At 40.1% G+C, this 24,227-nt stretch overlaps 1 protein-coding gene across 1 annotated transcript; it reads right to left on the bottom strand.

The window, feature by feature from the left end:
- Positions 1–4,868: 4,868 nt before the first annotated feature.
- crtc1a (CREB regulated transcription coactivator 1a) lies at positions 4,869–23,687 on the bottom strand. Its single transcript, XM_080727166.1, has 14 exons — positions 23,561–23,687; positions 21,192–21,308; positions 20,768–20,905; positions 20,092–20,153; positions 18,943–19,037; positions 17,254–17,339; positions 17,117–17,157; positions 15,667–15,845; positions 14,076–14,200; positions 13,792–13,884; positions 12,915–13,019; positions 8,423–8,506; positions 7,811–7,979; positions 4,869–6,961 (listed from the first exon to the last, which is right to left on the bottom strand). Exons 1-14 carry the CDS (start codon positions 23,684–23,686, stop codon positions 6,756–6,758), a joined length of 1,626 nt encoding a protein of 541 aa, XP_080583292.1. The 5' UTR covers position 23,687; the 3' UTR covers positions 4,869–6,755.
- Positions 23,688–24,227: the final 540 nt, after the last annotated feature.

Below are 24,227 nucleotides of genomic sequence, written 5' to 3'. Positions count from 1 at the left end.
GTGCCGTTGCTGTGCCGCTGACTGCTGCCTGCTCGGCGCCCTGCTCTCTGACTACCAGAGGCTGGTTCACAACGCACGGCCTCCTGCTGCATTCTGGGATGCAATTAATTGGCTTGACGTCTGCGCGTCGTACTAGACCACTACGTGTAAACACAGACCATAGAGCGACGGTGGTTCTCAAACTTTCCAATTTCAATCAATGTCTCCCCTTAACTCTGACAGTGTACAAATGGAACCAAATGAACAGTCAAACATGTATCATGGGTCAATTTAGACCCCCCTAAACTAAGGAACCCACAGAGTCCCTGGAATCCACTTTGATAACCACTGCCATAGAGCAGTCTGTGGTTCTCAAACTTTTTCATGTCAAGGGGCCCCCCCATATTGACACTTATTAGCCCACGGACGCCCCATTTGAAAAGATATGCCAGGGACCCTCATATATAAAGAGATTTATTTTTTTACAGCTCTAGCAGTGATTCCCAACCATTTTATTTCAAGGACCCCCAGTTTGACCTGCATTGTAGGCTATGGACCCCCATTTAATGGTATTTCTATCTCTGAGACCCCAATTTATATTGTAAAATCAATTTTAATGGGTCCATGTGGTTCCATTTGTACAGAGTTACACCCATAAGGGTCCATTTGGATCCTAACTATCATTTAGCTGGGGACCCCCTGGAACTCCCTCAAGGATACCGAACCCCACTTTGAGAACCAATGTCGTAGACAGTAAACACAGACCTGCTGCCCACCAACATGTCCATTAAATGCTGAAAACCTATTGAGTTTACAAATGTAATTTGGTTATTTGTTCACTCCCCAAGTTACAAATGACTGTAACACAATTACTGTATTTTTAGATTATATTTTTTGTGTTTGTGTAGTATCCTATATTGTTAGGCTGGTAAACCGATTTTCATATGAGACTGTGGACAGTTGTTAATGAATTCTTGTTGCAATGTTTATATTTAGGCATTTATTGTTTTTATTTATTTATTATGCATCCTGCAGCCTCAGATCTTTGGGCAAAGCACTGCTGGTCATTCCAAAGTGTTGCTTGAACAGAAGGTGACCGTGCTTTTGCAATCAGAGCTCAGACACTTCAATGCCCTGCCCGAGGAGATCAGGTTTGAGTCTGTGCCCAGTGTCCTGTTTAAAATGCAGAGTTGAAGCATTACATTTAGTTTGACTTGGTTCCACAGATAAATATTGTGAAAATAGTCGATCTACATAAGCTCACAACGAGGTGTGAGCTTGTAGATCAGCTATTTTCACAATTTATACCTCTTTCTTTGGTAATATTTGACAATTGCAAGCTGTTGGTTACATGGTATTATATCTTTGAGCCAGTATAACATTTCTGATACATACAGGTCAAATCAAAGTTCCATATCAAATAATCTTTCAGGTATATTTAATCTCATTTGATTTCATTTACAAATAGTAATGCAAAGATACAAAGACACAAGCTTTCACACAAGAAAAATACATTAGTTACGATTTGAATAGAAGCTTATTTCATCCTTAATATAGCACACATATACAGCCAACTTGTTTTGTTTTTTGTTTGTTTTTTATCCTTTTCTTTTTTTAAATTTTTGGTCAGATTTGACATTTAGAAGTAGAAAAAAAAACACAATTTGAAGAACAATATTTGATCCATTCGTTTTAAAGGGTTAGCTCAAAAGTACAGGGTTACCAAGCTGTGCTGCAGAATGCTAGATTTTGCATATTTGATGAACATTGTTTCCTTTTGCTGTGAGTACACTAGCGATGTAGCATTCTCTGACATTGCAGTCAAATGCACGTGCAATATTTGGAAAAAGTACTGTTCTTAGAAACACATTTTACAATTTAGCTGCCATTGTATGAGGCTTGAACCAGCAGTGTGGCCCGTCCTCATAATGCACACAAAGGACCCAATGTTGTTTGTCCTAAGCGGTTACTCTGAGTGATCACATGTAATAAACTATGAGACCATTTCATGTTTGTGGTTGAGTTTCCCTTTTTATGTTGCTGTGCCACCAAGATAGATTATACATATGGATCTATAGGCTGACAGAGCTGGGTTTTGATATCTGCCATTTCATCTAACGCAGATTATAGTTGCAGAAGACACATACAGCGATACTCACTTCTAGACAATTGTTTTTGACAGGAAACCTAGAGCTAAATACTTGATTAACGCAAAAATATGTCAGGTCGTTTCTTAAGAGACTAGAGTTTTTAAATTCGGTATCATGCAGAAGACCTCCCCCACTGACCCCAAGCATCAGGCAGGAAATATCAAGTACATCTCTGCTGTTATGCTGCAACTGCAAGTAACAATTTAAATAAATCCATTGTAAGCAATGTTTTGGCAACTTCATATGGTATGTAGCTAAATTATTTAAAATATAATAATAAAAGATGTTGCTATAACATGAAAGCCCCATAGGGACCTTGCAAATTGAGCTTTTAGTTCACCTGTTGCTTCCGCACTGAACGTGAGGAAAAAGTAGTGTCATGACAGATTTACTGTAAAAACAAATTATGTGGAATGAAGGTTGTATGTCTCATTCCACTCTCTCATTCAAAATAGATACATTTTTTTTTCACGTTTGGATACTAATCAGCTGTCACTAGGAAATGAACAAATACAATTAATTTTGGTACAGTGAAATCCTGCAAGTCTAATAAACCATGGGCTTCCAGCAATAAGTCTGCATGTTGAATGTCAAATGGATACATTTCTTATCGAAAAACTATAGGAAAACAGCAATCGCCTATAATTAACACTGAGGATCTTTTCTGGACAGATTGAAATTACACAAGTGATATAGAATTACATTTAGAAAATGACATTCTGTAATATAGTCAAACAAAACAAAAATAATAATTTACACTGCAAGTGGTTTATATGTTTTCAGTATTCAACTATGCTGAAGCATTTAGTATGGCAGCGGGGCATTCAAAATTGCTCTGCTCTTTGTAAACGGTCTGTAAACTCTGGCATACAGTAATACCAATGACACATTGGTGCATAAAAAAAGGTGGCAGTAACAAGACAACACATCCGCGTTGCTTATGCTATTACAAAAAGTTAAACAAAGAAGCACCGTTAACAGATAAAAGGGGTCTTTCGTATGTATTAAATAACTCTAATCACCAGGAATCTATGGCGGAAAGGGGGGGCAATATCACGATTGCATTTTGCGGTACATAAATTCTCAGTGCGTATTCTCACTTAAACATCAGGATCACATGAAGCACAAAAAACGTTCCTACTAAAAGCAATATAAACAGCTAGATACAATATTGTCATGACATAATCAAATTCTGTGGGTGTTGTAGTACAGCACATAAGCACATACTATATTACAGTGAAAAATGTAAGTACCAATGGATTGCATCTACATGTGCATAAAAGGCAGATTAACATATATCTGGTGCTTCCAGGTTTGACTTGCCAGTTCAATTAATATATTATGCTTAATCAAAGAGACAGAGGACAGCTTTATCAAACATGAAAAACGGAACACATAAGACACAATTTAGCATAACTCACCATTCACTCTTAGCTTAAGTACATTATGTTTTTTTTTTTTTTTGCATTAAGTCACTTAAAACAAAAGGTGTTTACCATACAATACAGGGAAAAAAAGCCAAGCAAAACGGGGAAATATAAGCCTTGAACTTCATGCTGTCACAACGGAATTTTAAAGATTTACACACAGAAACCTCTTTAGTGCTGCTATAGAAACAGATAAGAAAATATAGGTAACAGATGAGAAGAAAATGCATTACCAAATCAACTGTAGTGAAGTAAAAACCTTCAGGTCAATAAAAGAGGAAAAAAGGAGTTGCATGCTTCAGTAACTCAGTGATCTGTTTACATTAATCATAAGGATACTGGTTGGAATAACGGAGGAATATGCTGGCACAGGATACATGGGATATACTGGACAGAGCATTGTAGTCAACACATTGCAGCTATAGAGACAGCCCAGTAGTGTACATCATCTTTCTAAAGATGTTTTAATGTGTTGAAAGCACAAAACTATTCATACTCCTTTAAATTAGGGGCATTTGTTTTATTTTAATAAAGGACTTAATTATTAATAACATTTATTTGAGATTGTATGATTTGTACTGCATCAGAAAAGTTTACACTTTACAGCTGAGATATAATATACTGCTAAAAAGAATTAAGGTGAGACTGTGATCCATTGTTTTGAGCAGTATTCATGAATACTGCTCAAATACAGTATTCTAGTATCATTAGCTCATGAATACTGCTCAAAAACATTAGGTGATCAAACTGCTATATATTTCATCTGTTGAGTATTTATCGTGCTCAATTGATATATTGACCAATTATTTTACTTTTTTGAGGCATCTGCAATTAAGCAGCCGATGTGTCCCCATTTTCAACCTGGCTTCCCTATTTTGCCCATGGCATTAAAGGCAAAAATGTATTTATCTTTTTTTTGGTATAAATGGCGATTCTACTGGATCACGACACGTGATATTGTAGATCACCTTTTTGGGGATCAAGTAGTTAAATAAAATGTTCAGTTAATAATATGTATTTTATTTTTAATTGTTTGCTTGTTCATTGTATAGGCTAATTAAAGTTAAATGTTCTATTTCATATATTTTGGTTTAATATACTTAATTAAAAAATATCGGTCAAAATGATTTGTTAATTTGTATTTATTTGTTTGATTATAATGTAACTATAATCAAATAATTAACTTAAAAAATTTTCAAATTGATTTCAAGATTTTGCACTTTGTTTTGGACAAAATATCAGAAAATCAGTAACCAGTGGTCTAGGACTCTCCAAACTCTGGATCGCATCGGACCCAAAAATCTGACATCGGTTGGGCTCTATATTTATTTGTGACAGTCCATTTGATAGGCATGAATTTGTTGACGTTGTTTGTAAACATGCTTCCCAAGACAGGAAAAGCTACACAGGACATACTGTAAACTGTCAACTACACTGTCTCTGCTGATCTCTAGAGGCATAAAAAGTTTTGATTGGCTTTCCATAATTGAGGAGAAACTGTAACAGTATTAGATAACAAAAATAATCACTGATTAAGTAAAAACGCATTTCTTAAATAGACTATCTATATGATCTTCCAAAAAATATGCTTTCTTTTAGATAATTATTAATTGTATATATTATTATATTTTTAAGAAGGCAAGTCTGACCAAATATAGGGGGAAACAGGTCCAGTGCACATAACAGTCGCAGGAGGTTGAGAAACAGGCCAACTTGACAAAGACACTGAAGAGGGTACTGTAGGAGCACATGACCAAGACACACACACACACACGCACAGATACGCCATACTAACGTAGAAGAAGCACACCCCCTTTGACTTTAAAGTGTAGTGAAGTATGGGATAGAGTTGTTGATGTTGTTATTTGGTCCTACGTTAAACAATAGTTAGAAGCTGGACACAGAGAAGATGAAGAGATGGAGACAATATATTCTATATGTGTGGCCTAAATACATTCTGGTTGTATCTACACTGTTCTAATATAGAGGCAGTTCAACTGTCTTGGAAAATAAAACTATTTTAGCAATACTGAACTCACATCTATGGGAGTTACACAGGGGAGAGCTTTGATGCTGCAGCACCCCTCATTCTTCTTCTCTTATGACTTACAAGTTAAGCTTACACACTGGCTTCCACTATGTACGTCAAGAGTACATGTGTCTGCAGTACCTCATAATCCAAAATAAGTTACTTCAGTTTTGCATAGATATCATTACGCAAAATTGAATCATGTACTGTACATTTGAAATATAAAAGCAAGACCATAAACATCTTATTTCACAAAAAAAGAAAAAAAGTTTCTCTGTTCTTTTTAAATGAACGCCTTAATTTGTTCCTTTCATCCATTCAAAATTCACTTGCATTATTATGAGTATGATTTAAATAGTGAAAATGACAGACAATGGATGAAGACCAGCACATCTTGGAAATGCATCTACATAAAAGTAACTGCTTGAATTATATAGGCCAAACCACATTCATAAAAGTAACAATGTTTTAAGATTTGTCCCGACCTGTTGGTTTAAATAACATTCAAATCCTTTTCTGAAAACCGAATGTCAATCTATTAAGGCAAAAACAGGTAATCACAGTGCTTAGTGATTTCATGCATAACTGAAAACAGCTGTTTGGACTTGAATTCTGAATTTTGCCACAGCAAATTGACACTTGCTATAAATACTGTTAGTAGAAAAATGAGTGTGATCAATTGTTTTAGGGTGCATTTGTAACGTCGTATCAGGCCTGTGACAAACCACATGGGAAAGGGAAGGATTATCACTCTGAATGATACACGATATGCGAGTGTTGATGAGAACAAGAAGCTTGGCACAGAGAGGGAGATGGGACAAAGAGCCGTTTCCTATGAGTCATCATGATCATCTATGGTGTAGACAGGTGAGATGTACAGTTTGCTCTATAGCCATGGTTTCAGTCAACTGTTAATAAAACTCCTGTCAGCAATCAAATACCATCTTTCTGAAAAGATATAGCGACCAAGCATTCTTCCAGTGCTCCTCTGTGGGATTGGGTTGGGCCATGGGTGTGTGGCAAAGGTGTAGGATGGATATTCTGCACAACCTCTTGGGCCGCGACTCCCTCCTGCGCCCTGGGAGTCTGCCACACTCCTCTTGGATATGGGACCTGGCTCCCTCAGTGCAGCAGGGTTCACACACCTAGGGTGTGTGAGGGTGGCATAGTTTAGAGCCGGTCAAGGCGGAAGGCATCCTCCGTGGCCGGGTCAGTCAGGACCATGTCAGGATCATTGAGCATGTGCAGTCCATCGAGGGTGAGCGGGTCAATCTTCAGATCGTCCAGTGGGAAAGGGGCGTCCATGTCGAAGCTGACATCAGTGGACAGGGAACTGGTCAGCTCCTTGGGCGGGCTGGGTGGAGATTCTCCACTCACTGCAGAGTGAAAGCAAAAACGGGAAGGACATCAGCAGTTTAAATAACCACATGCGTTCCTATTCTGGGCATGTCATATGCATTCGTGAAAATAGGCGAACATTTGGCAAAAATAGTCGATCTACATACATGGGTACAAAAGGGGGATATACATGGGACAACACTGACAGACACAGAGATCTCCATAATATGGGCATCTCGGTTGGATCGGCGGCGCTCTAGTGCATCAAAAATCAATACCTGAAAAAGGTTTGTTGAGTGATTCCACTAAGACACAAATTCTATTAATATCAATGGCCAAAATGTACATCCTACAAACGTGTCTTTGATATGAACTATGTTTCTGAACATTGAGAACTCACTAGCTAGTAGAGCAGCTGTCACAATTATTACATAATCGTCTAATCGCAATTATTTGACATAATCGCAAATATTTGACATAATCGCAAATATTTTGTCATAATCGTCATAATCGTGAATGTTGAAAAATGTTCATACATTTACAAACATTTTCAGAAATAGTGGAAATAGCAGATCTACAAGCTCATGAGCTTGTAGATCGGCTATTTCCACTATCAATGTTATTTTTTAAGTAGAAAGTTGTCAAATATGTCAGTAATTTCTTTGTAAATTATTTAGGTTATGTGTCATATCTACCATGTGCAACTTCAAAGCCTAAAGCCGAACAGAAATGTAATTATCAACGACAAAAACACAATTACATCGTTAATCGCAATTATGTGAGTGACAATGAATCGTCATGTAAAATGTCATATCGTGACAGCCCTGCTAGCTAGCTAGCTAGTTATTTTATTGGAGGGAGCGCCACCTGAGACAGAGTCACAGCACCTGTGAAAATGATGTTGGGGATGTTGCCATGGCTACTGTAGCCCAGCTGCTGGGAGTCCTGCAGGTTGCCATGGCTACCAGTCAACCCCATCATGGCTGCCTGGGAATAGTTGAGCGTGGAGGCCTGGTTGTACAGGCTGTTGGAGTCAAACATGTTGAACTGCTCCAACTGATAAACACAACAGAATCAAAATACATCATCAACAATACAATTCATGAAAATACGTTAGTTCAAGAAGTATAGGATATATTATTCAATATTCTTGATGGATTCAATGTAATCATTGTTCTTAAAAATCGAACCTCGATTCGAAGTGAAGCGGTGAATGTGTTCTAGAGCTATGAAATCTGTGTTCTAGATCTATACATTCTATCTTCTAGATCTATACTTTCTATGTGCTTTAGTTCTATATTTTCATGAATTCTGAATGAATGAATGATTTTGTCTGAAGGGCCAAATTGTCATTGAAGCTTGACCAATCCTCAATTCTGGATGCACGGGACAGACATGGGACAGACAAAGCCTATTATATACTGTATGATCTGTGCATCTGTCCAAAGTGAATTCAAACATGCACATACAGGTTCCTGACTTGAATGCTTGGTGCATACCTGTTGTGAGAGATCACTGGTCTGTCTGGATGTGAGCTGCTGATCATAGAAGTCTGCGAACACACTGCCCAGGATGGAGCTATGCTGCAATAAGAAGCAGACCCGCTCTCTTTGTTAAAACTAAAACACAATGTCAGATACAGAGCCATAAATGTGAATCCTACAAATTGTGCTGTCAACATGGATGTTCTGGTGCAGGGAAACGAATGGGAGTCGATGGGTATTTTTTCACAGTACATTTTGGCTAATTCATGCACCATTTCATAAAGACCAAATGTGTTTCATTTGTTATACTGCAGCCAAAAGTAAATTCTGTTCAAATAAAATGTTTGTTTATACACTTCAGGCAACAGAAATCGCTCTACACGTTCGCACACCCGCACCCGCCCCCGCACCCACCCGCACTTACACAAACATTAACATAGCATAAATGTTGTAAAATGCCACTATAAAGCAAGGCCAAATACAGAGCAAACAGTACAAATTGTGTATGTATGGCTACCGGATGAGTGGTTTAGTGAATTAACTTGAGGCTAATTAGAAAATCAATTATTCATTCATAGAAAATCACTTCAGACCATTAGATCAATCACATGGACGACGTCCTCCTATTCCTTTAGTGGTTGTGGTAATGGTAGCAAGTATACTGTGAATATCATGGAACATGGAGATCAAACGTGGTGCGGCCAGAGGGAGGCGTTCTTTCATTTTATACCAAAGTAAATGAAATTCACATGAGGGGGGGGGGGGGGGTAAAAAGAATTGAGAATGTGGGTTATGCCACCAGTATTGGACTCTTTTAGTTCAGAGTAAATTCCCTTGAGGTTTCTTATTTGAATCTTTTGATAGAACTGACAGTAGGAAAAAAATCTCCTTTTCATCGCAGTCTCGTTACCACTCATAACATATTAGTAATTGGATCATATCGCCTCCCTTGCTGTGCTCGAAACCAAATTATCTATGCATGCTGCCAGTCTCCCCGCAGGGCAAAGTGGGATAATAGAGTATAGCCTGTCAGTTGTGATTTAACCCCTGTATATGATGTAACCTCAGGACTCCCAGTGAGCCACTTCAACGGGAAAGACTCGGTGGTTAAAACAAACAACGGGACAACCATATAATGTGTACACACACACACGCGCGCGGCGCGCGCGCGCACACACACACGCACACACACAAGCCAACTCCCTCACTGCCTCTTCCTCTCTTTCACACGGTCAAACAGTCAAACTCACGTACAGAGGATTCATGTACAGACAGAGGAAGTGAAACTGAGGGGACGCTGCGTCCCTCTGTAAATAAAGGCTTGAGGCGTTTTAGTAAATTAAATTAAATGCATAATACAGTTTGCTGGAATAAATGAGAATTCTACATTGTTAGACTTTTTTCAGATTCTGAAAATTCGATTTTAAGGTTGTGCTTCGAATGTTTTTTGCCAGACAGTCAGACACTTGAAGGCTAGGCAATTAAAATAGTCAAAGCCATTTGCTGTACTTGCTACCTACTAGTATATCTCAAAATCGCCAAACTTGTATAGCAGCCCCATCAAAAATTAACAAATATAAGCCATGTTTACCTAAGGTGCGCTTAGCTTAACTAACACAATGCACCGCCCTACTAGCAAGCGTTGAGTTGTTTCAAATTTAACAACACATTTACATATACTGTACATACATACAGACAGACAGAAAGACATTCTCCATAAAACCAAAGCTCAAAAGGAGGGTCGTCCGTAAACATTTGTACTTAAATCCTACAATAATCCACACTCAAACTTACACAAAGACTGTTAAGCATCTATAAACACTGATTCAGATATTAATGCAAGTGACTGGACATACAGTACAGTATTGTGTGTGGGGATACAGTGCAGTCACCACAGAAGCAGCAGCAACAGAGGAGGGTGGTCAGGGCCACAGTTACATTGCAACACATCAAGGACAACAAGGGCAGGAGATTACAGAGAATTGATGCTCAGACCTGGGCAAAATAGGAACAATATCCCAGTCAAGTATTTGCAAGAGAGGGGGAAAAGATATCTGATGTTGATTTGCGATGCTGTTAAGTGTTCGATCAGCCTAGGCTAATAAAATACACGCCAAAAAAAACAATGCATTTTTAAATATAATTTTTGCCCAGATCTGCTTTTGGCAACACAAGAGAACAGCTAAGAGAAGACAGCTACTTGGTGACGACCACAGAACTACGGTGCAAGGGACGTTCACGACGTGTATACACAGCGAGCCAATGGTTCATTTGGTTCAACACCCTTACTTGAGGCGAGCCTCCGGGTGAGAAGCCTTGATTGGAGACGGGAGAGGTTGGAGACTGATTGGCAGAGGATCCAATCCTACTGCGGTACTGTTGGAGCGAAGAGGCCTGATACAGGAGGATATGTTGGCATTATTATTCTCTCTCTCACTCAGGTTATATGAAATTGTCTTTATTAACTGAGGTGGAATTTATGGATATAATTTCCAAGATGAAACAAAGCAGAATGTCACCATGAGATCGGGTCATTGGCTCATCGATAACTGAAGGCGGTCCTTCAGTTGTGACCTTCCATACCGTTTTCCATTGAATGTTGTCGAAGCATTTGTAGAAAATCGTGGTTATGTCAAAAACAAGTCTTAGCTTTCATAATTTGTGGACACATTTTGATGTATAGTATAATTATAGTGTTGACGCTGGTAAATATTTGATTGCACAATAGTGCAACAGTTACAGGGTAACAACACATAGCCTACAACCATAGCATCCCTATTCTGGGCATAATCTGTGAACATTCAGCAAAAATAGCTGATCTACAAGCTTACAATGTATCACGTGCGCAGTGTGAGCTTGTAGATCTATTTTTTGCTAAGAGATTTGATAAAGAGGGAAAAAAGGAGGGGACCGAGTATAGACCAAGTATAGATCAAAAGCAAGCGGCATGCTTGCTGTTGATGGTTTGATGATTGGGCTGACCTTTTTATCTTCATCACCTTCCCCTTGCAGGCAGGTACAAATTGTAGGAACAAATCAATGGGCATAGATAGCATAACAATAACATGATATCCCACAGGGCTCTATTCTTGGACCACTATACTTAGTTTGCACACATTTGTGACTTATTGTCACAAATGAATCTTTTCACGAATGATGGACGCAAAAACTAAAACGTATAGATCTACAGTAAGTTTTTTTTTTGCCTAATTTTCATAGGGGTAAAAAGAAATAGTAAAGTAATACTCTCCTACAACTTAGGTGCCCTATTTCACAGAACAGACTCCCTGTCAAAGGTAGAATACAATTGATTGATTGAATAATGTATTAACAGTTTGCAAATATCACAGTGGTACCATTATACAATGATGCTAAAAGGATAACACAAAAAGCCCTGAGGGCTCCTCTCCATTGTGGTCCTACAACACACACATGCTTGTGGCCTTGTGTTAAAGCATACAAAGCAACAGGGCTCCCTTTTGCTCTATTCCTCTATGATTTAATTTCCCTAAACAACTCCTTTTATTATCATCTTTTTGCTTGTTTCTTGAGTTTGTTTGTTTTTTGAGGTGCATACAATAGTCTATTGAATGATCCATGAGTGAAATTGTTTGATTTTTATGCTACTTGGGGGTACAGGGTTCTCATTCCTCTCCCGAAGAGGACCTAAATCCATTTTTATTTTCAAATAGAACAATAGTTTTCAGTTCAGTTTCTTAGCTTGCTATACTACCAAAGGATATTCAGAAAAAATATATTCAATACCAAACACAAAGTCTGAGCGTTTTGCAAAAAAGAAACTTGGCCATCAGTGATCACATTTGTGGACAAAAATGAATAGGAAATAGAAGAGAATAAAATTATATAGTACAGCTATAACCGAACGATTAACTCCAGATCTAAAATGCTACAAATAAATATACTGATAATCTGTTATCATATGAAAGCAAGCTAGAACATTCATAATCTATTGATAAGCTATCAAAATACAGATATAGAGAAGAGTTCAACAGCTGAAAGTCGCAGTACAATATTCTACGTCCTCCCAGTGTTTCCCATCCTTGTGTCCAGGCCCTAAGCTGCCAAAGATCCCTGTAACTTTAACACAGCTAACTCCCATAACATCATCGTGAAGCACAGTAAAACACTGTTAACCCCTTTCAACCTGGCAACCCTATTTTGGCCATGCATTTGGCCTCTGCAGGCCTATTACATTACCGGTATTATGTACTGTATGTTGTTGTCGTTGTTTGAGGACCACTACATTAGGTCTAGGCATATTGTTCTCAATCAGTGTTGGGAGCTGGATTTTGGACCAGATATATTCAAAACAAACGCCTATGACCATGACAGACTCCTCCTTCAGGCAAGAAGACAAGGCTCGTCATTAGTTTGATGTAACTGATTCAGTCACTGCATGGCGACCAGGAAGTTCGCCATGCCACATTTTGAAAGGAAAATCATCATGCTTTATGCTACAAGAAGTAAAGTCACATTGTGCACTCACCGTGCTGATGTCCATAGCCATGCTAGTCTGAGGGGAGGTCTGGCTGCCTGGAGTGGAGGAGGAGCTTTGGTTCTGGACCATGGAGGACAGCTGGTCTAAGCCTGTCTATTGCAGCGGGAACAGTACAGTATAATCGTCACTGTCTGGCCAAAACCTCTTAACTCTATTTTTGAGGTTTTTGATTTTTGGCATAAATCAGGGCTATTGAACAAACACCCTTTACATCTGAGTGTTAATATAATATTATATAATATTGAACCAATGGAAAGTAGTAAAAAGTGCTTGGGACAAAACCTCCTAACTCCACACTTTCTGCCAAACCAGCGAACTCAACTCGATTGGTCCTCTCTTTTTTTTCATAAATATGTGCTATTGAACACCCTTTACGTCTGTGTGTTGGTTAAAATAATATTGAAACAATGAAAAGTAGTAAAAAGCCCTTCGGTCAAACTCCACTTGAGCTAATTTTCCAGAAAATTAACATTTTGGAGTTAGGAGGTTTCGGCCTGACAGCAGAGATATACAGTATGGTAAATCTTGAAAACCACTGGACCAATCAGCGCCAAATGTACTGTACACACTGCCAGTAGGCCAACTTATTGGCCATGTACTGTATGTTTCATATTTTATAAGATGTACTATATCTGCCAGATTTTTCAGATTCCATTCCGACTGGCAACGATTGGCTTTCAAGTTGGCGGGAGAGGAACGTTTTGAACGAAATCCCACAAATCATGAAACTTTGCATTCACACACTCCCAGTAGGCCAAGGAAGAACTGCCACCTTAAATCTTTCAAATCGGCCTCATAGTGGCACTATAATAGCCTATTTCCAAGGCCTAAAACTTATAAAAAAGATTTTATAAATGGAACTCACTGGCTGATTCTGGTGTGACTGGGACGAGGGCTCCTGGGTGAAGAAGGCATACTGGGACAGCTGCTGTTCCAAGGACATGGCATTGATGGCTGCCTGTGTAGGACACACAGAAACAGATACGAGTTTTAAATGGGTTACTCAATCACCTTCACTGTGCCTCTCATAATTCTCAAGGTAAATTCAATGTAAATTGAAGTTTGTCTGTCTGTCTGTCTGTCTGTCTGTCTGTCTGTCTGTCTGTCTGTCTGTCTGTCTGACTGACTGACTGATGAGGTTGTGGGTACCTGAGAGAGGGTGAGTGGAGGGGAGAGCGTAGGGGAGAGAGTGAGGGGTTGGTGTTGGTTGGAGTCTCCCGTCACGTTCAGGATGAGAGGAACCATGTTGTCCTGCCCCGCCTGCATCACCATACCTTGAGAGGTGTTCACCAAGTACACAAAAAGTTGATACGTTGAGTTATCAGAGTAGAACCTGTACAAATGTTTAGATTTATTGCGACCGAAGGTCGCAGTTTACCATGAGAAATGTCACAGCTTGTCCGTGTAGACGTGCACACATTTTTATGGGTTTCTATGGGTTAGCTGCTCTGACATCATGCTCTGATGTCTTTGTGACAAATCACTGTGACATCACAGGTGAACTCCAAGGCGGGGTTTTCGTTGACGCGTCGATTTCTGCCACTGTCATGTTCAGGCGCGATCCCCTCCGCCTGCTGCAGCAGATGTCCATAAGTCCATATATGGGTATTCCCAAGAAACCCTTTTTATGACCATATACAGAGATCCCTGATGTTGATCTATTGATCTGATGATCATTATTAAGCCCATGTTGGGTCTCAGAGCATATCTGTGAGACCCCAAACACATCCAATGGCCTTCATAGTGCACGGTGCAGGAATTGAATTCTAGCCTCCACAGTGGTGGACAGGAACTTTACCCACGCACCACCCAGAAAATAGTATGTAAATGTTTAATGAGAAAAAGAAATTGTCTGATTTCAAAGAAGGTTATACTGTGTATCAAAGGTGTTGGTTATGAGGTAATTGAAGCAGGGTGACTCATTCTAAAGCCTTATTTATATAGCACATTTCAAGATTAGAGCGTCACAATTGGTTACCAAAGAAAAGACACACTGAAGACAAAACATAGAATGGACTCGATCAAAACAGAGAATCACAGAAGGGCACACCACAAATGGGGATACAAATGACAGAATTAGAAATGCTGTGAGACGCAATCACAGGAGTGTTGTGTCTGACATTCAAGAACACACTTGATCATGCCATGTTTTGCTAATCAGTGAGTGGCCACCACAGGTGATGTGTCTTAAATAGTATCCATGTCATCTGTCCCCATGGGGGTAAGTCTCCGTACGGACGGATTATGTTGGGTGGAGCCTTCGTCTTGACACGAGTCTTGACACGATAGAGAACAAATATATCTGGTAGTGCAAGATCAACCTTGAGAACACTCATTTGAAAAGACAAGCTATAACTACCAAGCTAGTAGTTAAAGCCTTCCTTACAGGTTCACCACGAGATTGATTAAGCGACTGCTATGTTTGATCGAAAAGTATGAAAAGGGAATTAACTCACGACTCACATGACAAATTACTTAGTGCTACATAGCCTCTGTCTAGCTGGTTCAGTTCATTATATTATTTATTACATAATACATATAGAACATTTAGGGTCTCTTTCAAATCTCTGTGACCTTTCCAAAACGTTATAGATAATTCATGATTTTCCAAAACGTATTCAGGCTTGGAAAATTTAAGTTTAAATTCCATTACTTTTCCAAGATTGTCATGACTGTGGGAACCCTGATTGTAGCATCCCTGCCGACTATGCTCTTTGTTTTATGTGAATAGATGTGGTACCTTGTGTGTTATTCAGGTCTCCAGTGCTGTTAGAGGTTGCTACTGCATCGTCTGTATCCAGAGGCGTGGGGAGAGGAGGGGGGAACTGGATGTTGGTCAAGTCTGGCAGTGAACCGCCAGTGTTGTGGGGTGCTGGGATCAGTGAAGTCATCAGCTCCTGGTCCGGAGACGGGAATATACTGACGGAAACAGAGGAGCATGATGGCGAGGATGCTGGGCTGAGTGCAGTACAGTTTAAATCCTTTTACTGGGATCTCAAAAACAAAGATAATGAAGAGCTACATATTAGTAGGGCATTCACCAAGTATTCAAAGTCACTATTCGACGATGTTCACCGAAGTCGAATTCGATTATTATTATTATTATTTTTTTTATTGTTTTTCTCTTAATATATAGTTTATAAAGCTTGGCTAGATAGGAAGTCATAAGAATGAGTTGTCAATGCCCTTGGTGGATGAATTTGTTAATGCTCTATACCAGGGGTTCTCAAACCTTTTTAGGCCGTGACCCCCAAAATAAACATATTTGAACTGGGGACCCCCACCCTGACAAGCACTTGGAATTGTAGGTATTACATTTAATGTGACTCGGTCCCGCAGATAAATATTGTGAAAATAGCAGATCTACATGCTCACAACGCCTCGCAGCGCTGCGAGGCGTTGTGAGCATGTAGATCGGCTATTTTCACAATATCGCCTATTACTTAACTCATACCCTGCCAAAAAATATGTTTCTATGATAAAAACGTCTTTAAAACGTCTTTTTCACTATGGACCTCCCTGCCAGACGTCTTCTGAACGTCTTTTTTAAAAAAAATAATAAAAAAAAAAAAAAAAAAAAAATTGAAAAAAATTTTTTTGAAAAAAAATTTTTTGGACCTCCAACAGTGTACTAGGCATGATCGCGATCGCGAAATTGCATGTTTAACCCCCATACCAACCCCATCTTTCAAACATGGCAGCCATGTTTGTTTACATTTGAAGAAAACATAAGGGCCCCTTTCTCCTGAATGCCTGAACGGATTTCCAAGCGGATTTTTTTGTTTGAAAGCTGTGAAAAGCATGCACATGCATAGTGCATGATCTGTGCACGAATGTGTGCACCAGCGTGCACACTATTTTTTTAACCCTTTGTTGGTGAACCGGCAATATAAGAGGTCATCCCACTTTAAATATGGCACCGACTGAGTTAATTAATATTTGACAGTTTTGACAGTCCTGTAGAATATTCGACTATTCGAATACTTTGAGGTCGAATAATTCGAATACTAAAAATCACTATTCGTGAATGCCCTACATATTAGTCATCAATGGATTTCCATAAAGCCTGACACCACAGAAATAGCCAATCTACAAGCTCACAACAAGTCACATTGTGATACGTTGTGAGCTTAGTTGTAGATCTGCTGTTTTCTCTCTTCAAAATGGGCTGTGGGCTGTGGAACACTCACTTGATCCCTGGCACTTTACAGGGCTTGGACCTTGAGGCATTCTAAAGGAGATAGACACATAATAACCCAGTTAGAATACTGGGTCAGGTAGTAATGAGAGCTGCACTGAACATTTCACGTGAGTGCTGAAATCCCACCTTCTTGCACTCCCAGTTCTGTTTTTGTCCATCCTCATCCACCTCTTGTTTAACGGTCTCAGATCCTGGTACCGTGAGCAAGAGGACTGAAGAGAGAAGCAGTCAAAATAGTTTGAAAATATGACAATGTCAAATGTTGCATTTAAATGAGTGTATGATAAGCAACCAGTAAGACTCCCTAATCGGGAGATAAGCGACCGTCAGGTCGCAGCGTGATTTGAGAGCAAAATGTGTAGGAGCAGTGTCCAAAAAAGTGTTTGAAAAAATCGGCCTGATGGTGGCGCTATATGGGAGAGATCCATGTTGATGACATGAGTGTAGACATATTGTGTACCGATTTGCATGATTTTAGGGCAAAATGTGTAGGAGCAGTGTCCAGAAATGTGTTTGAAACAATCGGCCTGATGGTGGTGCTATATGGGACAGATCCATGGTGATGAGATGAGTGTAGACATACTGTGTACCGATTTGTGTGATTTTAGGGCAAAATCTGTAGAAGTGTCCAAAAATGTGTTTGGAAAAAAAAAAATCGTCCTGATGGTGGCGCTATATGGGACAGATCCATGTTGAAGACATGAGTGTAGAGCAAGTGTGTACCGATTTGCGTGTAGTGTCCAAAAATATGTTTTGCAAGAATCAGCCTCATGGTGACGCTAGAAGAGGGTCATGTAAGAATTGATCGGGGCAGCGGTTGCGGAGATATGAGCAGGGCAAAAGTGTGACGTGTGACAGACTGACTGACGGAAAGCTGGTCGAGGTTTTGATAGTAACTGCGACCTGACAGTCGCAATAAGCACATGTGATTATTTCATATGGTACTTAAATAAACCATCCCAAGACCCAAACAATTACTAGAGGAGTGTAATGTATGTCTGTAGAGTATTTTATATTTTATTAATCTTGTTTTCTGGTTTAGTTCTACTACTGTTGCTGTATCATTATACTGTTCACCAACTGCTGATATATGATTCATGAAAGAGAATCACATTCACAAAGGCAATAGCAGGGGAAAAAAGAATCTGTGAACTGTGAAGAGCTCAGATGGTCCCTGCGTTCTCACAAGTCATTTTTCTTCTCCCCTGCCTTCAAATCCATGCTCTTTAGAATCTAAACCCTTTTATCTTGTACCAGAGGGCTCTCAGCTCAACAATGACAAGGCAAAGCAGAAAAACACATTTATAAAACAGGCAAACATCAACCCAATGGCAGTGCACGCCACACTAAATAATAAGATTGTTTTGTTTTTGTAATCTGACTCATCTGAGGTTAAACATCATACTATTCTATAGGCATTGAGCGGAAACGTGATTTTTAAGTCTTGAAATGTGGTTTTACCTGAATGCAGATTAGAGGTGTTTACTGTTTGTTTGATTGATTGAATGAATACTTATTAACACAGGTAGTTGACAGTTCAGGTAGTACAGTCAAAGGTTATGCTAAAAGCATAACACAGAAAGCCTCAGGGGGCTTGTTTCCATTGTGGTCCATTGTACTCAATTCATCAGTAATACATATAAGTCATACAATACAATATAAATACAAATACAATACATATTGGAATAAAGCTCAGTAGAAGCCTGTCACTTGGTAGGAGCATTGTAGTCAGTGACATTCTTGTACTTCAATATTCCTCAATAGCGTGGATAACAATAAAATAACAAAAATAAAACCGAATTGGATCATCTGTACCTCGTTTAGGCTGGAGTTCCTGTGAGCCTCCTGCAAAGGCAGCCTGTTGTGCAGGAGACAGAGTGCTCTGATGGAGCGCCGAGTCAGAGTTTGTCCTGCAGCATGACAAATTGTACATCACTGAATGTGGTGAATGGTAAATAAGGGAAGAACACGTGTCATGGGTTAAGGCAGGGGTGTCCAAACCTTTTTCAAAGGAGGCCACATTAGAAAATATTAAAACACTCAAGGGCCGACTCTATAATGTACTTTCGGTCGGACCATAACAAAGTCACATCGCATTTAAACTATTTTATTTGACTAGCATCGTCAATATTTAATATCAATGGTCTTTTGTCCTGGTGTCTGCTCTATACAAAACACAAATAACTTATTTCACATTACTATATGTAACCAGACATGCAAGGTAAAAAGTACAACAAAACAGCCCTTTTTGACCCCTTCAGAATAAGATAACAGCGACCAATCCTGACAAATTACACTTTAGGAAAATATTCTTGTTTGACGGTGATGGAGGGCCGTTTATAATACAGTTTAGGAATGAAGCCACGGGCCGTATAAAATGTGTCCTCGGGCCGCATTTGGCCTCCGGGCCGCAATTTGGACACCGCTGGGTTAAGGTGTGCGGCACACAGATGCATTGGTCACCGAATGTACAGTACGCTATTATTCTAAACGTAGGAGACGGTGGAGGAAGGAGCGCTTCTTTTCAGTTCACCAGCGTCGGCTACTCACCAGCATCAGGGTTACTGAGGTTGGGGTTAGGTTAGGCATAGTTTTACTGAGGTTAGGGTTAGAGTTAGGCATAATTTTACTGAGGTTATGGTTAGGGTTAGGCATCGTTTTACTGAGGTTAGGGTTTGGGTTAGGTTTAGGCATAAAGGTTAACATTCACACCCGTGCGGTCCAAGTGACAACAGCCGAGCGCTCCAGCCAATCACAAGCCGCGCCTTCTAATTTATGCGACACCGTCTCCTACGTTTGGAATAATCGCGTACAGCACAGTGTACATTCAACAAAGTTATTAGGTTCATTATTCTGTCATCTGAGCAAATAGGAAATCCAACTTTGGGGAGCATGAGTGAGGCAGGGCAAGAATAGATGCACGCTGAAAGGTTGTCTTCTCCGCACTCTGACAAAAATTCTCACCTCCTCCAACTGGTATCGGGTGGTGGTGACAGATATACTGCGGCATATGGACAGCTGTCAATGTGAGATCTCAGGTTAAGAAAACAAACCTGCAGACTACGGGGATCGACAAATGAATGAATTACTCGCCTAAGTCATTCAATGAACATGAACCAAAAAAAAGTGCAAGCTACAACATGGAACCCTGTTGGTGGTTTTATAAATGATGCGTCTTAAGGTCTTTACACACCGGCGAATTAGCGAAGCGTCGTGAAAAAACGACCGGAAATTATGGGAAGTATTCGCCTTACGCCTTTTCCCATACACAAAAAAGTGTGATGCGAATATGCGTATAACATTTGCCAATCTGTTGTGCGAATTGGGGCTGGCTCACACAATTCCATCACATCACAGCAGAGTGATGTGAATGTTCGCTAAATTCGAAACAAGAGCGAATAAATAATAGCCGCTTTTTTGCTTTTTCAAAATTCGCGGTCGGTGTGGAAGCTGCCATCGACTTTATACGTTTTTTTTTTAAGTGAATTGTTTGCAAATTCGCTATTTGCAAATTTGCCCCTGGTGTGTAAAGACCTTTAGTATGAACAACATTAGCAGTTGCTGGTAGAAAATAGCACACAGACTGGAGCCAGTTAACTTTGAGATTTTGAGAACTAAATAGATGTTGTTAAAAGGATATCTGTCGTCCGTGTTTGTCCACAGACAGGGGTCTGTGATGGGGTGACGTGATGCGATTGCGGTCCCGGTAGACTCTGTCTACGAGACCGTGGTGCCGCGTCGTTCTGTTTGTGTCCAGCCCTGAATTCTGAAATGGAGCCTGATAAAAGACAATTAACTAATTGCATTACATAAATCATTAATAGATGCTGACATAGATTAATAATACATTTGGGGATTTTATTTCTCCTTCACTGGGTTGAAGTTGCTTTTTATTTATTTTTCCAATAATGTTGTTATATACATCTCATTTGGACCATATTTATATGTATTGCTCTATGCAGGAATTGTAATTAATTGTCGTGAAAATGTCAAATCATAAATATCTGATTTGGAGATTTCTTTTTCTAAAGACTTAACTTGACCACAAAACCTGACAGCCATACCTGAAAAGACATGTCAATAGTGCTGCTTCCAAGCTGGTTAACATTTGGCAGAGACCCTCCATAGTACTGGCCACGGTTCTGGCCCAACTGCAAATACTGAGTCTTCTGTAACTGTAACTAGTAGCGTGGAAAAAGAAGAAAAAGAAGAAAAGAAGATTGTGATAACATCATGAAAACAAATGAATGCACTTGTTATCCAACCAGAATAACATGTTTTTCATGTTCCACTCTTTATTCATTCATAATTATAATTATAATAATAATAATAATTATTATTATATGCTACTCTGAGTGACTGAGTTTTTCATTAACCATCCAAGGGGAATGTTACTCCTGGCTGATACTGATAGTCAAGTGGGAGAACATCTAGCATTGTAACCATGTTTATTCCAAAACAATCTCAAATTCCATTAGACAGACTATAATCGGTCCAATTAAAGTCCAACATTGGTGCAGGGCATGATGCCATAGTAATAATAACTATAACCAAAAGAGCATCATCAGTGCTACATTTGACAAGCTTATACAGAGCTCATTACATGTTCTATTGACAAAGGATTATGCTACAACATTTTTTATTGTTTCTTGATCAGGAGGAGCATCACCCAGTCACTGGGCCCTAGTGAATGAATATAGGCCTACAGTAAAGTCTAGGCTTACTGTAAAAGTCTCCACCAGTCACCACAGTCAAGAGTTTACATTGTGAGATAATAAAGGGGTGGTCACAGCCTCACAGGTTTAGCTATCTACCAAGAGCAAAATAAGAAAGCTTATTTTCAATGGACAAAAATTATATCTGAAATAAACAGCCTATGAAAACAAATAGCAAGCACTGTCTTGCAAGAAAGAGGGCTTGGGATGGTTGGTTTAATAATTTCATATTTGGATGTATTAAACATTTCCCAAGGCCTACATAATTACAGTATAATAAGGATAATAATATTTGCCACTGAGCAGGCTGATTGCGACCGTCAGGGAGCAGTTTACTATGAAAACCTCCACCGGCCGTCCGTCCGTCCGTCCGTCCGTCCGTCCGTCCGTCACACGTCACACCTTTGTTTGTGTACGGTGTGATGTCATATATCTTCAGTATGACATCACACCACATGTGTACACAAACCTTTGTGTACGTTGCTGTGGCAACAGTCTGTTGTTGCTGGTCTGTTAGTGTACGTTAGCAACCACCTTAGCAACCATGGTTTTACCCTAGCAACCAACTGTTTACCCTAGCAACCAACTGTTTACCATAGCAACCATGTTTTTTTACCCTAGCAACCAACTGGGCATAAAAGGGATTCTGTTAGGGATCTCCATATATGGGCATAAAAGGGATTCTGTTAGGGATCTCCATATATGGGCATAAAAGGGATTCTGTTAGGGATCTCCATATATGGGCATAAAAGGGATTCTGTTAGGGATCTCCATATATGGGCATAAAAGGGATTCTGTTAGCTGTTAGTGATCTCCATATATGGGCATAAAAGGGATGCTGTTAGGGATCTCCATATATGGGCATAAAAGGGATTCTGTTAGGGATCTCCATATATGGGCATGAAAGGGATTATGTTAGGGATCTCCATATATGGGCATAAAAGGGATTGTGAGAGGTGGAGGTTGTGATATTTGTGGAGATTATCTCCCGATTAGGGAGTCTTACTGGTATATAGGCCTATACGGAATATCAGACTGTCTCAGAGACTCTCAGCTCCATTCATTGTAGTAGCCGAGCCACTGTATTTATTTTGGAGGCCTGTTTACAATCATCATAATCTGCTGGCTTTATCTTTTGATGTGGTTGCTTGCTGCTAGTACTACACAGAGGCCAAGAGACCAGTCTGACAAGTTTCAGATCCCAACCTGTACAGCCCATGCAGGTATTGCCACAAAGCCGCAATACGCGTGCGCTACGTTCTCGTATTGTGTAGCTGCTTCCGATCGGGGAAGTCAACGTGGAATCGATCAATCTCGATCGATCAAAAGGAGTCGGACGAGTCGACAGTACTGAAAAGCAATGCTGCATTTTAATGCGCGCTGTCAACGCATCATGCACGCCCCTTTGCTTCCCACCACCACCAGCAGTCTGTCTGTCTAGGACAACATAATATACAGTGCAACTTTTTCACACGACAGTCCTTGTCATAATGTCTCTGTGCGCCACAGAACGGACACGCCAGGCTGTTTTAATACGTCGCCTGTGTGGAAACAATGGAAAAAGCAGATCGTAGCTGGCAGCTGGGAAGCGTCCCGTTTGTTATTGTTTACCACCGAGCAGCAGGCTGCGTGCCGCCGCGCCGCGCCGCGCGCTGCCCAGGCTAGAGATGCACATTTTGACAGCTCGCCGAAACGGACAGAAAACAACACGTTCTCACCCTGGCCGCTCTGGTAATACTCAGGTCTCTCATCACTTCATCGAACGCCGCCGTCTCCTCCGCCTGCTTCTGGTTATGTAAAGCGATCTTCTCGCTGAATTTCCGCGGATTGCTCGAAGTCGCCATGTTTCGCCCTCCTCCTCCTCCTCCTCCTCTCTCTGCTGCTCCGCTTTCCCTCGATGAGAGAGAGAGAGAGAGAGAGAGACGCTGCGTGCTCACGTCCCTGCGTGTGCGTGGGCGTTGTTAACGCGCACGGGCACCGATCCGAACCCGGCCGCACATCTGGACTGTGGTGTGGACTGTGGATGATGATGGATCCACGCATTCTCCACTTTTTAGGCATTCTTCTCTCGGTATAAAAATGCTACTCTCTAAAATGCCCGACATCTTCGTATTTGTATTTGTTGGCATAACAATTCAATTTGGCACAGAAAGAATAGTTCCACTTTGATAGTCAGATGTCCTAGAGATTAATTAATTGGCATTGTTTCAAAATATAGAGTACCCCCCCCCCCCTCTCTCTCTCTCTCTCTCTCTCTCTCTCTCTCTCTCTCTCTGTGTGTGTGTGTGTGTGTGTGTGTGTGTGTGTGTGTGTGTGTGTGTGTGTGTGTGTGTGTGTGTGTGTGTGTGTGTGTGTGATTGATTGATTGATTGTTGATTTGCATAG

Source organism: Nannobrachium achirus, assembly GCF_963921795.1.
Source record: "Nannobrachium achirus genome assembly, chromosome: 5".
Classification (NCBI taxonomy): Eukaryota; Metazoa; Chordata; class Actinopteri; order Myctophiformes; family Myctophidae; genus Nannobrachium; species Nannobrachium achirus.
Note: the sequence above shows the minus strand (reverse complement) of the source record. Positions and strands in the feature narration are given on the sequence as shown.